This window comes from Eleutherodactylus coqui, chromosome 4 (assembly GCF_035609145.1).
Source record: "Eleutherodactylus coqui strain aEleCoq1 chromosome 4, aEleCoq1.hap1, whole genome shotgun sequence".
Lineage (NCBI taxonomy): Eukaryota > Metazoa > Chordata > Amphibia > Anura > Eleutherodactylidae > Eleutherodactylus > Eleutherodactylus coqui.
The window spans coordinates 169,566,959-169,581,432 of NC_089840.1; the positions used below are offsets into that span (position 1 = coordinate 169,566,959).

Genomic DNA, 14,474 nt, shown 5'->3' on the forward strand with positions numbered 1-14,474 from the left:
TATATTTCCATATCTGAATGACTTCTTGTTAGTGTCAAGGACAGAGAAGACCATGTGTATAGACCTATCCATGGTCTTGTCCACCCTAAACAGTTTAGGGTGGATAGTCAACAAACAGAAGTCCGACCTGAACCCTGGTACACAGAAGGTGTACCTGGGTGTATTACTAGACTCCCACATCCAGGAATCCCGGCTTCCATCATCTAGGAAGGAAGACCTCACCCAAAGAGTAAACTCCCTCTGTCAGGCTACGACGGTTTCCATTAGAGAAACAATGAAGGTGCTGGGCATTCTGACAGCTTGCATTCAGAAAGTCCCATGGGCACAAGCCCATACCCGGCAACTACAAGGATTTATCCTTGCCAACTGGGACAAATGACAGACATCCCTGGATAAGAAGGTGAGCCTGTCCGTCCGAGTCAGAGTCCCTACGCTGGTGGACCTCACAGAGGAACCTAAGCAAAGGTACCTCTTGGTCACAAGAATCTACTGTACCCATCACTACTGATGCCAGCAAAACGGGATGGGGAGCACAAGTAGCCGACCTAAATCTACAGGGAATCTGGGACCCCCAAGTAGCTAAACGCTCGTCCAATTTCAGAGAACTAAGGGCAATCTGGGAGGCCCTTCAGGCAGCAGAACCCCTTATAAGAGGAAGGCATGTAAAAATTCTAACCGATAATATGACAGTTCTGTCATTTGTTCGTCACCAGGGGGGAACGCGACACCCACACCTGCAACAACTGGCAACAAAGATACTCCGCTGGGCGGAATCCAACGTGCTGTCCCTCTCAGCGATCCACCTAAAAGGGTCCACAAACGTCGCTGCCGACTTCCTGAGCAGACAGAGCATTCATCCAGGAGAATGGGGACTGAACCAGCGAGTCTTCGACCAACTAATCTGCCAGTGGGGAGAACCACAGATAGACCTGTTCGCCACGAAGAAAAATTCAAAGTGCCGGGACTTTTACTCGCTGAACCCCAGAGACAATCCATGCGGGGTAGATGCCCTGTCTCAAAGCTGGGACATGGACCTAGCCTATGCCTTCCCCCCCTTCCCACTGATCCCCCGCACCCTCAGGAAAATCCAAACCAGCCGGGCGTCAGTCATACTAGTTGCCCCTATGTGGGACAAAAGGCCCTGGTATCCCCTGCTAAAAGCCTTGACTATTCGAGGTCCACTCCTACTACCTGCCGTGGAAGATCTCCTCCTCCAGGGCCCGCTAACATACCCGGGGGTCGAAAAATTGAGTCTAGCAGCATGGATGCTGAAAGCATGATACTGCGTGGGAAGGGACTCTCCCATAATGTAATTACTACCCTGACAAAAAGCCGTAAACCTATCACGACAGCTATCTACGATAGGATATGGAAGAAATTCACAGATTTCTGTAAAATAGAGCCAGGGAAAATCCCAGGGATTGACATACCTGTAATCCTGGAATTTTTACAGGCAGGCCTAGAAAAAGGCCTTAGCCCTAGAACCCTTAAAGTTCATACAGCAGCACTAGGGTCCTACTTAGATTTCCCTTTGGCAGAACACCACTGGGTACGTAGGTTTCTCAAAGGGGCAGAACGGCTTCGACCCTTTGTTAGAGAAACTTTCCCTACCTGGGACCTAAATATAGTATTAACTAGCTTTTGCCAACCCCCCTTTGAACCCCTCTCACAACTCTCCCTGAGACTACTCACGCTAAAAGTCACCCTTTTAGTTGCTATAACTTCGGCTCGGAGAATAGGGGAATTACAAGCGTTATACTGTATTGAACCATACATGGTAATACAAGACGACAGGATTACCTTCAGACTGGACCCAGCCTTCCTACCGAAGGTCGTGTCAAGATTTCATAGGGAGCAGACGATCACTCTGCCCTCCTTCTGTCAAAATCCCCGCAACAAAAAAGAGAGAGAATTTCATAGCCTAGACGTTAGGAGAGCTGTTCTAGCGTACCTAGAGGCCACCCGTTCTTTCCGTAAAAATAACCACCTCTTTATCCAATTTCAGGGGCCGGCAAAAGGAAAGACGGCATCTAAGAGCACCATCGCGAGGTGGATCAAGACCGCCATCCAAGAGGCATATAAAGCCAGGGGTCTCGATCCTCCGGGGAAAATTAGAGCCCACTCCACACGCTCCCTCTCCTCCTCTTGGGCAGAAAAAGGCCAGGCGTCTGCCGAGCAGATTTGCAAAGCAGCCACCTGGTCTAGCATACATACATTTACCCGACATTACAGGGTTAACGTCCAGTCGGACAAAGACCTGCGCTATGGACGGAAAGTCCTTCAGGCAGTGGTCCCACCCTAGAGCCACGTATAATTTGGTATACTCCATACGTAATGGGGCCGTCGGGATGACGCTCTGGAAAGTTACGGATTACTTACCGGTAGTCCCATTTCCAGGAGTCATCACGACGGCCCATAGTTCCCTCCCTTTAGTTAATTCATGTTCTTCAAATGTAAATATGACCGAATAAAGGTAAAATTTGGTTTAGTAAACATTGTCCACCATAATAATTTGTAAGTCACTAAAGCACGGGTGGAAAGGGAGGTGCTTTTAAACTCTTCCTGTTCCTACCTGGGTCAGAGGGCAACCTCCATACGTAATGGGGCCGTCGTGATGACTCCTGGAAATGGGACTACCGGTAAGTAATCCGTAACTTTCGCCATCTTTGGGTGGCTTTGTTCTTACGGTTACATACTGCGGCAAAAAAGACATAACATTAGTTTGTGAAACAATACTATTATGACAGTACAAAATTCATATAAGTAATCTTTTTCTTGGACATGGAGGTGACCAAAAAAAACCTCAACTTGTGTATTTTTTTTTTTTTACATGCATAATGTAGGACGAATAATTTTGTTACTTTGATAGATTGGACTTCTACCAACACAGCAATATCAAATATGTTTTTGTTCTTCATTGTATTGTTTTTTTTACTAGAAATATTGCAAGGTGGGGGGGAGCTGACCCCTTGCAGGAGGAAATTCCAGTACCCTGTTGGGCCACCTCTAGCTTGGATACAAGATGTAATACGGGCAGGCAAAGAGGCTCTGGTACCCTATTGGGCCACCTTCAGCTTGGATACAAGATGCCATACGGATGGACATGGAGGCTCTAGTACTTTGTTGGGCCGCCTCTAGCTTGGATACAAGATGTGATACGGGTGGGCATGGAGGCTTACAGGTTCTGTATGGTATCCTGTGGCATATCGCTCCGCACTAGCTGTAACTGAGCCTCTAGATTATGTAAATTTGTGGGCTGTTGAAGTTGGCATCCCAGCTGGTCCTATACGTGTTCTATTGGCGATAAATCTGGTGACTAGGCAGGCCACGGAATTGTGACAATGTTGTGGGGGCTTGCTGTGACCCCCTTGTGTGCGGCTGAGTATTATCCTACTGCCTCTTGGAAGCTGCCGTGAGAGGAACACGTGGCTGCCGGATGTCTTGAACATATTGTTGAGCTGTCATTGTCCCTCCTACCACTACTAGAGGTAACCGACTGTTGTATGCGATGGCCCCCCAGTGCATCCCGCCTGCAGGGGGCAGTGTGCCGCTCCACAGCAAAGGCAGATTGAGGTGCTTACCGCTATTTCTTTGGCGCCCAAACTAACCCTGGATTTGTCCCTGAAGACAACCCGTTTCCATGCTGTAGGAATCTAGTTTCATCATTCACGACACCACAGAAGGTGGGTGTCAAAGGCAGTACACGTAATGGGCGTTGTGAGCCCAAATGTCCTTCAGCCAAGCACCTAGAAATGGTTCAAACAGACATAGGGGTGTAGGGATGGCACCACCTGTCTCTGGATGGTGGACAACCAAACAATTAAAGCTGCTGGTGCTTGTCAGATGCTCCTCTCTGCTGGTGGTCTGTAGGGGGCGTCCTTATCCTGGTCGACTTGTGTGCCCTCCCACATCCACTCATCCCAACACCCCCTAACAGTCTGGACAGAACGGCCCAGATGGGGAACAATTCATTGATACGACCATCCAGCTTCTCACATTCCAATAATGCGCCTCTCTCAGACACTGGTAAGGGGGTGAAATCTCTTCTCTGCGTCGCAGAGATGTCTAGTGGTCAACAAGCTCTACACAAGTGAAAGAAGAGGTCACTACACACAAGGAGCCTCCGAGAGCCCTTTATAGGCCAAGGGAGGAACCACTTTTAGGGTCTCTGGACAGTTCATCTAATCACACTACAACTCTCAAAATTTACAGATCTGCCTGAGATGGATCCGCATGCTGAGTTTTTTGCAGCAAAACGACAACTTCTGGGGGCGGGATTTCTTTTTATTTTGGGGGGGGGGGGGGGGGTCACAGAGTGTATATCAGATAAATAAACTGCTGCTCAACTGTAAGGGCTCCTTCACACTGGTGAGGGCAGTATTGGGCTGTTAATCACGGCCTGATATTCCCCTTGCCATTCATGTGACAGCCCTGTGGATGCGCAGTGTTTTCATGTGAAAACAGCCTTGCATCCCTGTGGGGATGAAGGGAATTGGCAGCAGAGGATCGCAGAGTTCTCCCATTGTTTGAAAACAATGAGGGTGCACTGCGAGTTCTCACAGCTAGATAGAACATGCCACATCGCAGTGCCATGCAGGAAAAAATTTCTAATGTGTATGACCCCATTCAAAAAGAATGGAGCTCATTTTTGTGTGTGTTTTGTGCGTCTTGCAATGCACAAATCTTGCACAATTTTCACACCATTGTGAACGCGGCCTAAGTGTGATGGGTAAATGGAGAGTAGAGCCTACCTTCGTCTTCAGAACAGCAAGTCCTTTCCATGAACAAAGTATCCTCATAATGGACATTTCACGTGGAAGCTGCTGTGATCACCATAAGGTTTTATTCATGCAGCAACTGATGTTATATACGGACTTCTGCAGTATTGAAAATGGCAACTGGTCACTGTCCAGTAATAGAAAGGTGTTGCTTGCTACAAAGCCACTTTCAACTGGCTAAGAGTATTGATTAGGGTATCCTTACTTCTAAAAAAAACAAAAAAAAACCCTGTAGAATATACACTGGATTTCTTAAATCTGCAGCATGCCACAATGCTGTTGTGACTATTGGGCCTTAGATTATATGACAGATGCCATGATCACAGGATGCCCTCGGCAGAGGATCTGTATTTCATCAGACCCAAAGCACATTTGCCTGTGACTATTGTCATTTCTAGGGCTGTTTTTCTTGTAACTGGGGCTCTATTGGATGCTCCAGTTGGGATGGAAATTAGAATAGTCAATGATACCCATCTGAAATCTTTTATAACCCCTTCAAAGGCCAGTGTAGTGAACTGAACATCAATACTATGAGGTTCACTTAGTTACAAGTCAAAATAAAACCAAATGAGGAACCCATTTTAAGCGTTCCTCTGAAATATGCCACTGCACACAAAATGATTTGGGTTTCTACTCTGTAGTAATTGGCTTTGAAGTATTCTACAGTTGTTTATAGTTTAAAGGGTTTTCCAAGTTGTTACGTTTTATATAGTTTTGAATCCCTGTGCGCGCTTCGGCAGTCCGGTGTCATGACATTTGTCAGGTGACGTCACCTGGCCAGAAAGTCTGATGATGTCCCGTAAACTTGTTATGTGGGCTTCTAATAATGTCCCTGCCTCCCTCCCATTGTTTGCAGCAGTTAGGTGGGTAAACAACCCATCTCAGTGCTACAGCCGATGTAAACAGAAGACCGAAGCGGCAGTCACTGGCAGTGGGGGAACAATGCACAGCTGAAGGTGAGTATTGAGGTTTGTTTTCTTTCAGGTGTTCTCCCATTACCGACAGTGTCAGGTTCTTAGAAAACCCCTTTAATAGGGCTGTGGGCGTGGCTTAGCAGGCTGTTGAACAGAGAGACTCAGAACATTGCTGCTTATATCAGTTATTTGTTATTAAAGTCCTGTGGAAAACAACTCAAAAGCGTTCCTAATGCGTTCTAAGACTCGCCTGAACATATCGGCTCCAGAGAGAGAACTTTATATTATGGTGGAAAGTCAGACAGACATTGTGGTGAAGGCCTAACATGGTGCCTTAAAGGGGTTGTCCCGCGCCGAAACGGGTTTTTTTTTTTTTTTTCAATAGCCCCCCCGTTCGGCGCGAGACAAACCCGATGCAGGGATAAAAAAAACAAACCGGGTAGTACTTACCTGAATCCCCGCGCTCCGGTGACTTCTTACTTACCTTGTGAAGATGGCCGCCGGGATCTTCACCCTCGGTGGACCGCAGGTCTTCTGTGCGGTCCATTGCCGATTCCAGCCTCCTGATTGGCTGGAATCGGCACACGTGACGGGGCGGAGCTACGAGGAGCCGCTCTCTGGCACGAGCGGCCCCATTCAGAAGGGAGAAGACCGGACTGCGCAAGCGCGTCTAATCGGGCGATTAGACGCTGAAGATTAGACGGCACCATGGAGACGGGGACGCCAGCAACGGAACAGGTAAGTGAATAACTTCTGTATGGCTCATAATTAATGCACAATGTACATTACAAAGTGCATTAATATGGCCATACAGAAGTGTATACCCCCACTTTGTTTCGCGGGACAACCCCTTTAACTCTGGCACAGGAAGATTAAGCAGCAGCTGCTCAGCAGTGCCTGGAGGCTTCCCGGCCAGAAAAGTGATGCCGTCCTGGATCTCTGATGATCGCCCAGCTGATGGGAAAACCTTGCTGACTGAACGGTGGAGAAACTGTTTATGTAGGCAGCAGTATATTCTGACTCAGGAACTGTACCAATTAGCATTGACTCTCAGAGGCCTGATAAATCTAGAACTTTGGAGTCAGAGTCTACGGTTATGGATGTATTTTCAGCCATTAATCAGTGCAAAAAAAAGCACTATTATCCTTAACTCATCAGTTATAAGGCATCCAGAAAGATGTTTAGATTATATTCCATGACTTGGAAAAAGTGTCAGAGTGAGCTCCTGCAATGGAGGGCCTCGTAAATGAAATGGGGGGATTTATTCCACCAGTACAGAGAAATTTACAGAAAAATGTGCAAGATGTTGCTTTTGCAAAAACAGACAATTTAGAAAATGGGCTCCACTGTAGTAACATGTGGTGTTGGGCTTCTGGTGAGGATGGAGGGATCGGACCCCAATACATTCTTTGAAAACTGGCTGATACAGGTATTTGCCAAAGACTCATTTGTTTGTGGTGAAAAGGGTACCACCTCATACCTACCCACCCTGAACCCCACAGGAAGCTAGCTCAAGTTGCAGGAGAGTGTCAGCTATCAGAAATGCCGATACACACAGAGTGCTCCCAAGCCCACTCCATATACCAACTCCTGTGACCACCCACCATAAATTGAACAATTTGATGACTTTTTGCTATTTGTTGCATGGGATAGTCACTACGATACCCAGGCAGTTTGCCATTTTGACTGTATTTTCATATATCTTGGTTTATAATGCAGCTTATGCTTCACAGTCCCACCTTGGTGATTGTACAATGGTTGACCTTCTGGAAGTTTCTCCCATCTGCACACAGGATCTTTGGAACTCAGCCAGAGCGACCATTGGGTACTTGGTCACCTCTTACCAAGCCTCTTCTTCCTCTTAGTTTGGTGGTTCGGCGGCTCCAGGAAGAGTCCTAACTGTTCCACATTTCTGCCATGTAAGAATTATGGAGGCCGCTGAGCTCTTGGTAATTATCGGTCCAGCATAATGTTTTGTCGCCTTCTCCAGATGTGTGCCTCCATAGAATCTTGTCTATGAGCTCTGCAGACAGTTCTTTCCTCCTCATGGTGTGGTTTTCCCTCTGATATGTATTGTGAGCTGAGACACCTTATATAGACAAGGGGGTATCTTTAAAAATTATGTTCAATCAACTGAATTTCCCACTGGTGACTCCAATCAAGGTGTAGAGACATCTCAAAGGTGATCAAGAGAATTGGGGAACCCCAGAACTAAATTTCAAGTGTCATACCAAAGGGTATGGATACTTATGTCAATGCTAAATGTTTTTAATTTAAAACCTATTTATAGAGATTTCTACCATTCTGTTGTCACTTTGTCATTATGGGGTACTGCAGAATGATTGGGGGGAAAAGTTAAATAATTTTTTAGGAAATTTGCACAAGGCCAAAACATAATAAAATGTAAAAAAAATTGAGAGGGACTGAAGATTTTATGAATGCGGTGTAACTTTGTGCCTGTGAAACCAAGAGGTCACCTGGATTGGAAATTGAAGCTATCTTAGTTGAAAGGAATAAAGTGGAGATCCTCAGTTGCCTTCAAGAATATTTGAGGTTTAAAATCCCAGGCTGTCTATGAAAGCATATCTTAGGGGCCGCTAATTAAAATATTACTACTATTCGGCTCAAACAGATGGAGGTTGAACTCCAAACTAGAGTGGCTATTACTGAAGCGCTACATATTTACTGGAGCAAATGGATAATAACAATGTTTCTCAAGCAGCATATTTTGATGGGGGCATAATGGATCATCTCATTACTCAATGGGGCAGACTGTTGTGGATACTTCTGGCGTTCTATGGGTTTTACAAACCCATGTACAGTAGTAAGGCTGTGTATGACCCAGACAATTTGTGGGTGTATCTGGACGGCGTGAACCTCTCTTTATTCTCACGAGGAAAGGGATTGGCTAGAATCTCCCATCTTATTAGACCTGCAGGATTTGATAGAGGATATAAGGGTGAGAGTGCTCCAGGGGCTGGTGGCCTTCTGGTGGAGCTGTAGAAGATGTATGAGGAGGATCTCGTGCCAGAACTGTTAGAAGTACATACAGATGCTGTTGATGGACCTGAATACAAAAAGATCCAACTATTCCCAATTCATACAGGCTGATCGCTCTCCTTACAGCGGCTGTTAAAGTATTGCTGTGGTGCTGGCTTGGCAGGTGTGATAACATCACTAATACATCTAGACCAGTCTGGATTTACACTAGTAAAGTCTGCTGTGGTTAATTATCGCCACTTGTATCTTAATTTCCAGGCAGCAAACGCTGTTACCTGTGAGCCATTCTGGATAAAATAGGCTTTGGCCTGAAACTTATTACATAGGTTCAGATGCTCTGTGTCCTTTAGTACTTGCATGAGGTCTAATTATGCTTTTTCTGATAGTTTCTGCCTTGAGAGGGTCACATGAGCAGGTTGGCCGCTCATGGCACTTCTATTTGCAGTGGCAGTAGAACGTTGGTTATTCTACGTTCCACATAGGCTTCAGGATGGACATTGGGAGGAACGCGTGGCTTTGTACACAGATGAGCTTTTACCATTTGTGGGAAAAACCGATTCATTGAGGATGTTTTTGTGTTATATTTTCTTTTTGTCTTCTGTTTGGACAACCCAATAAAAGTTGACTGATTTTAGTTAACTCTATTTTTATAGGTCTATTTACAGCTTTGGCTTATTCTGATTCTTTTTGAGTGTGAGATCTAAGCGTTTGATAGACTTGCTACACAATCTCTACATTTTTTCCCCCCTTTTTTATCTGTTTAGGTGGTGGTGCAGGGCATTCCGGAAGTCGCCCGTGCAGTCATACACATTGATGAACAGAGTGGCAAAGAAAAGTATAAACTTCTGGTGGAGGGGGATAATCTGCGTGCTGTCATGGCTACCCATGGAGTGAAGGGCTCTCATACCACGTCAAACAACACCTATGAAGTAAGCTATATTATTTATGATCGACATTACTTAAAGGGGTTGTCTCGCGAAAGCAAGTGGGGTTATACACTTCTGTATGGCCATATTAATGCACTTTGTAATATACATCGTGCATTAAATATGAGCCATACAGAAGTTATTCACTTACCTTCCCTGCGCTGGCGTCCCCGTCTCCATGGCTCCGTCTAACTTCAGCGTCTAATCGCCCGATTAGACGCTGAAGTTAGACGGAGACGGGGACGCCAGCACAGGGAAGGTAAGTGAATAACTTCTGTATGGCTCATATTTAATGCACGATGTATATTACAAAGTGCATTAATATGGCCATACAGAAGTGCTGAACCCCACTTGCTTTCGCGAGACAACACCTTTAATAATGAGGGCTTATAAAGTGGAGGATTTTTAGGTTGCCTGTCTGTTTGTTAAGATGAGCTTAATTTTAGTTTCTTTTATTTTAATAAAAAAACACAGCAAGATAATGTGTTACTACCTTCAGTGTGATAGGTAGTACTAGGAATTACTTCTGTGGATAACTGCAATCTCATGATTCCATGGATGTGACTTTCATACTTGCCCTCCTTGCCGTTCCCCCCTTTGCCCCATCTGTCCTCTTGCAAAGCGTGTGCCTAAGTAGGCCTCGGGACGTATGCAGCGGCATATTTTCAAATGGAACTGCGAGGAAGGTAAGCATGAGGGTATGTTCGCAGGGCAGAATCTAATGTGGATTTTTCAGCATGGATGCTGCATCTAAAGCCACGGCCGAAATTCGTTGCCATGCCACATATTTTTCTTACGGTTTCATTGGTGGATTTAGCCTTGTCAACAGGCAAAATGCGCATGCATAATTTTTTTTACGTTTTTCCGTTTGAAATCTTGTTCCTTCTTGTGGATTGTAAGTACATGTCACTTCTTGTGGATTGTCACAGAAATGGTTTGGTGATTCCACATACGGAATTTGCCTAGTGACGGGGCTAAATCTGTGTGCAGATCTGCAGCAGGATCCATAGGCGAGTAGTTGTGGATTTCTGCTTTGGTTTTAGAGGTGTAATCCATGCAGAAAATTCTGTATCAGATTTCATCGTTTGAACATAACCTGAGAGTCACGTACCTGCTTCAGCTTCTATGACTGCAACTCTAGTGTAAGGGGCTGATGGGAGCCAACAATCCATTTAGAATATCTTCATTGCAAATGTTCTACTAATTTCCCATTCAATCAGGTGGAGAAGACTATTGGTATTGAAGCAGCTCGCTCCACCATCATAAATGAGATTCAATACACGATGGTGAACCACGGGATGAGCATTGACCGTCGACATGTCATGCTACTTGCAGACCTCATGACTTACAAGGTAAGTATAAGTTCTGGCCCTGTCGTCTCCTCCCATTTTCCATGCTGACTTATTAACTTTTCTTATGTATACTTCCCTTTTGCCGCAGGGAGAGGTGCTTGGTATTACACGATTTGGTCTGGCAAAGATGAAAGAAAGTGTCTTGATGTTGGCTTCCTTTGAAAAGACTGCTGACCACCTCTTTGATGCTGCGTATTTTGGGCAAAAAGACTCCGTCTGTGGTAAGTAAATTCGAGTCAAGATGCTCAACCTGGTCGTCAGCTAATAGTTCGTATTACTATCATTTCCACAAGCTTTTAACAGGTCCAAAGTATCTGTTTGTGTCGGGATGAGTCTTTAAAAATTTCTAAAATCATGCAGCTTTATTCTGTTGATTTTTGGGTTGATGCAATGGTATATGGGCCATCAACTTCTGTGAGCCTGTACTATGGTTACAGCATTTCTCCTCCTTTCTGTTGGAAATTGTGGAGGTCTTGGCACCTGAGCCCCCTGTGAAAAGATCTGACATTGACTTGCAGGAATGCTGCCTTTCAATAGGTGGCACTGTTCCAATTTGCATTAATTTCCCAGAAGAGCATGAATGGCCTTATAAGTCTCCTGACACCTACTCTGCTCTCCCTAAGACTGTCTGCACACGACCCTATTTCAATAGTTGAATCCGCGGACGATCCATGGTATTATGCGCCTATTGAAAAAAATAGAACATTCGCTTGTCTGCTCAGATGAGCGGATTGTGATTTTCCGCGAGCAGATTTAAAATTGCAGCATGTTCTATTTTTGTGCGGAATACGCACGGATGACTTCCATTGAAGTCAACAGAAGCCGTTTGACCCACAGCCCACCCGCAATTGACATTGCGGATAAGCCACTGGTACCCACGTTATTGCTTAGCAATGGGAAAAACAAGCATTAAAAAAAAAAAAATCTGTACGGCGCATGCCTGCTGGCGAGCGTCCGTGGTCATCCACAGTACAGCAAAAGCAGGGTTGCTGGCCCGGGTCAGAGCAGAATCTGCTGTGTGAACTCGCATGTGGAATCCCGCTCTGTGTGCAGCCGGCCTAAGGAGAACCTTCATCCCTCCCAGCCAACATCATGGCCTCTCACCCAGCCAGCCAGCAACCTACTGTACTCTGAAGGGGGGCACATCCCCTGAAATAGTCCGGATCTGCAAAGGCCTGGTTCCATTTTCCCACTTGCATAAGTTTATTGAAAAGATTGGGTATGCTATAAGGTTTACTATAGGGCACATTTATTATCTGCGGCGAACTGCCTATTCCTGCAGCTCCATAGATATATAGAAAGAAAATCGTATGTTTGCTAGGACTGGAGATGTAAATAGGAGCATTCCACTTCTTAGATGGCTTCTTACATTGTGCTGTGAAAGGCTTCCAAAACCTGTTTTGCTGTAAAGATTTCAGCTTTGAACATTCATTGTGATGTATCTCTAAGTATAATCCTAGTTCCTGTAAGGGATCTCAACAACCTCCTTGGGAATAACTTGTGCTCACACTCTCTTCTATCCTAGGAGTGTCAGAATGTATAATAATGGGAATCCCTATGAACATCGGTACCGGGCTCTTCAAGCTTCTGCATAGGGCAGACAAGGATCCTAATCCACCTAAGAGACCGCTCATCTTTGACACCAAAGAATTTCACCTTCCTATCGCTAGTACGTAACCGGAGTCGTTGAGCACATCATCCATCCCGTTACAGTATCTGCTTCCTTTACATTGATGGAGTCTTCCATAGACACAGTTACAACCTATAGATGTAGCTGGTGATGCCTTAAGTAACTTGCTGATGGGAGAGCCGATCAGCAAGTAGAAACTGTTAATTGTAGATAAATGTAAATGTTTCATATGGAAAAAAAGTACAGCTGCTTCTTCAGCAAGTAGAGGATAAAGTATATGAGGTATGAAGGGGAGGGTAGAGTGCGCGTGTGAGGTATGAAGGGGAGGGTAGAGTGCGCGTGTGAGGTATGAAGGGGAGGGTAGAGTGCGCGTGTGAGGTATGAAGGGGAGGGTAGAGTGCGCGTGTGAGGTATGAAGGGGAGGGTAGAGTGCGCGTGTGAGGTATGAAGGGGAGGGTAGAGTGCGCGTGTGAGGTATGAAGGGGAGGGTAGAGTGCGCGTGTGAGGTATGAAGGGGAGGGTAGAGTGCGCGTGTGAGGTATGAAGGGGAGGGTAGAGTGCGCGTGTGAGGTATGAGGGGGAGGGTAGAGTGCGCGTGTGAGGTATGAGGGGGAGGGTAGAGTGCGCGTGTGAGGTATGAGGGGGAGGGTAGAGTGCGCGTGTGAGGTATGAAGGGGAGGGTAGAGTGCGCGTGAGGTATGAAGGGGAGGGTAGAGTGCGCGTGTGAGGTATGAGGGGGAGGGTAGAGTGCGCGTGTGAGGTATGAGGGGGAGGGTAGAGTGCGCGTGTGAGGTATGAAGGGGAGGGTAGAGTGCGCGTGTGAGGTATGAAGGGGAGGGTAGAGTGCGCGTGTGAGGTATGAGGGGGAGGGTAGAGTGCGCGTGTGAGGTATGAGGGGGAGGGTAGAGTGCGCGTGTGAGGTATGAGGGGGAGGGTAGAGTGCGCGTGTGAGGTATGGGGGGGAGGGTAGAGTGCGCGCGTGTGAGGCATGAAGGGGGGAGGGTAGAGTGTGCGCGTGTGAGGCATGAAGGGGGGAGGGTAGAGTGCGCGTGTGAGGCATGAAGGGGGGAGGGTAGAGTGCGCGTGTGAGGCATGAAGGGGGGAGGGTAGAGTGCGCGTGTGTGAGGGATGAACATTTAAGACAAGATGTTCACCAAACTGTATTGAACTGTATCTTGTATACACCCTAAACACATTCATTATTGAAATCCATTATCTCTGCGCTGGTAAATACACTGTGTGTGGTTGTGGATTGTGTTATGAAGCAATGAATATGCAGATGATCACAATCATGTATATTTATTTACATAAATTTGCATTTGTGGGGTAGCAGCCATCTTGGACTCACCTAAGTGCCGCGGCCTCTTCAACAGCTGGTTTACCAGGCGGTGGTCCTAGCCTAAAGATAGGCCAGCAATGTTTCAGTTCCCGAAAACCCCTTGCAGCAGCTATGATTCCAGGACAGTATTTGAATATGATTATTTTGAGGGAATACGTTTGTCTGGAACTAAACCAGCGACAGATCTGTACGTATGTTTTTGATCGGGTATTCCACTATTTTCTTTTCCTGAATGGCTCATTTTTGAGTTTTTTGAATGTTAAAATTTATATTCGTTCAATGTACCATATCTGTAAATAGGTTTCTGTTGCCTCTAGAAAGAAATAAAAAGTGCTTGTTAACCTTTTTTCTTTTGTGGAGTAATATAACCTGAATGGACTGCCATTAGCAGGGGATGGTTCCCATATTCTTTGTATGTAAGTGTGTGAACTTGTGCTCCCATCCTTGAACTTATATAGTCCCTCCATACTTCTTACTATGGAAGGTATAGAAACCGTCAGTGGAGCAGTAGACACGATATTTTGAACCGTGGATC

The 14,474-nt window shown here is 45.9% G+C and overlaps 1 protein-coding gene across 1 annotated transcript in view; it reads left to right on the forward strand.

Annotated features, from left to right (window-relative positions):
* Positions 1-12,980, forward strand: part of POLR3A (RNA polymerase III subunit A) — a 79,491-nt gene extending 66,511 nt beyond the window's left edge. Inside the window, exons 28-31 of the mRNA XM_066600368.1 lie at positions 9,457-9,621; positions 10,839-10,970; positions 11,059-11,191; positions 12,496-12,980. Of these exons, the coding sequence (XP_066456465.1) occupies positions 9,457-9,621; positions 10,839-10,970; positions 11,059-11,191; positions 12,496-12,647 (582 nt within the window). The 3' untranslated portion in view covers positions 12,648-12,980. The remainder of the gene's footprint in view (positions 1-9,456; positions 9,622-10,838; positions 10,971-11,058; positions 11,192-12,495) is intronic.
* Positions 12,981-14,474: the final 1,494 nt, after the last annotated feature.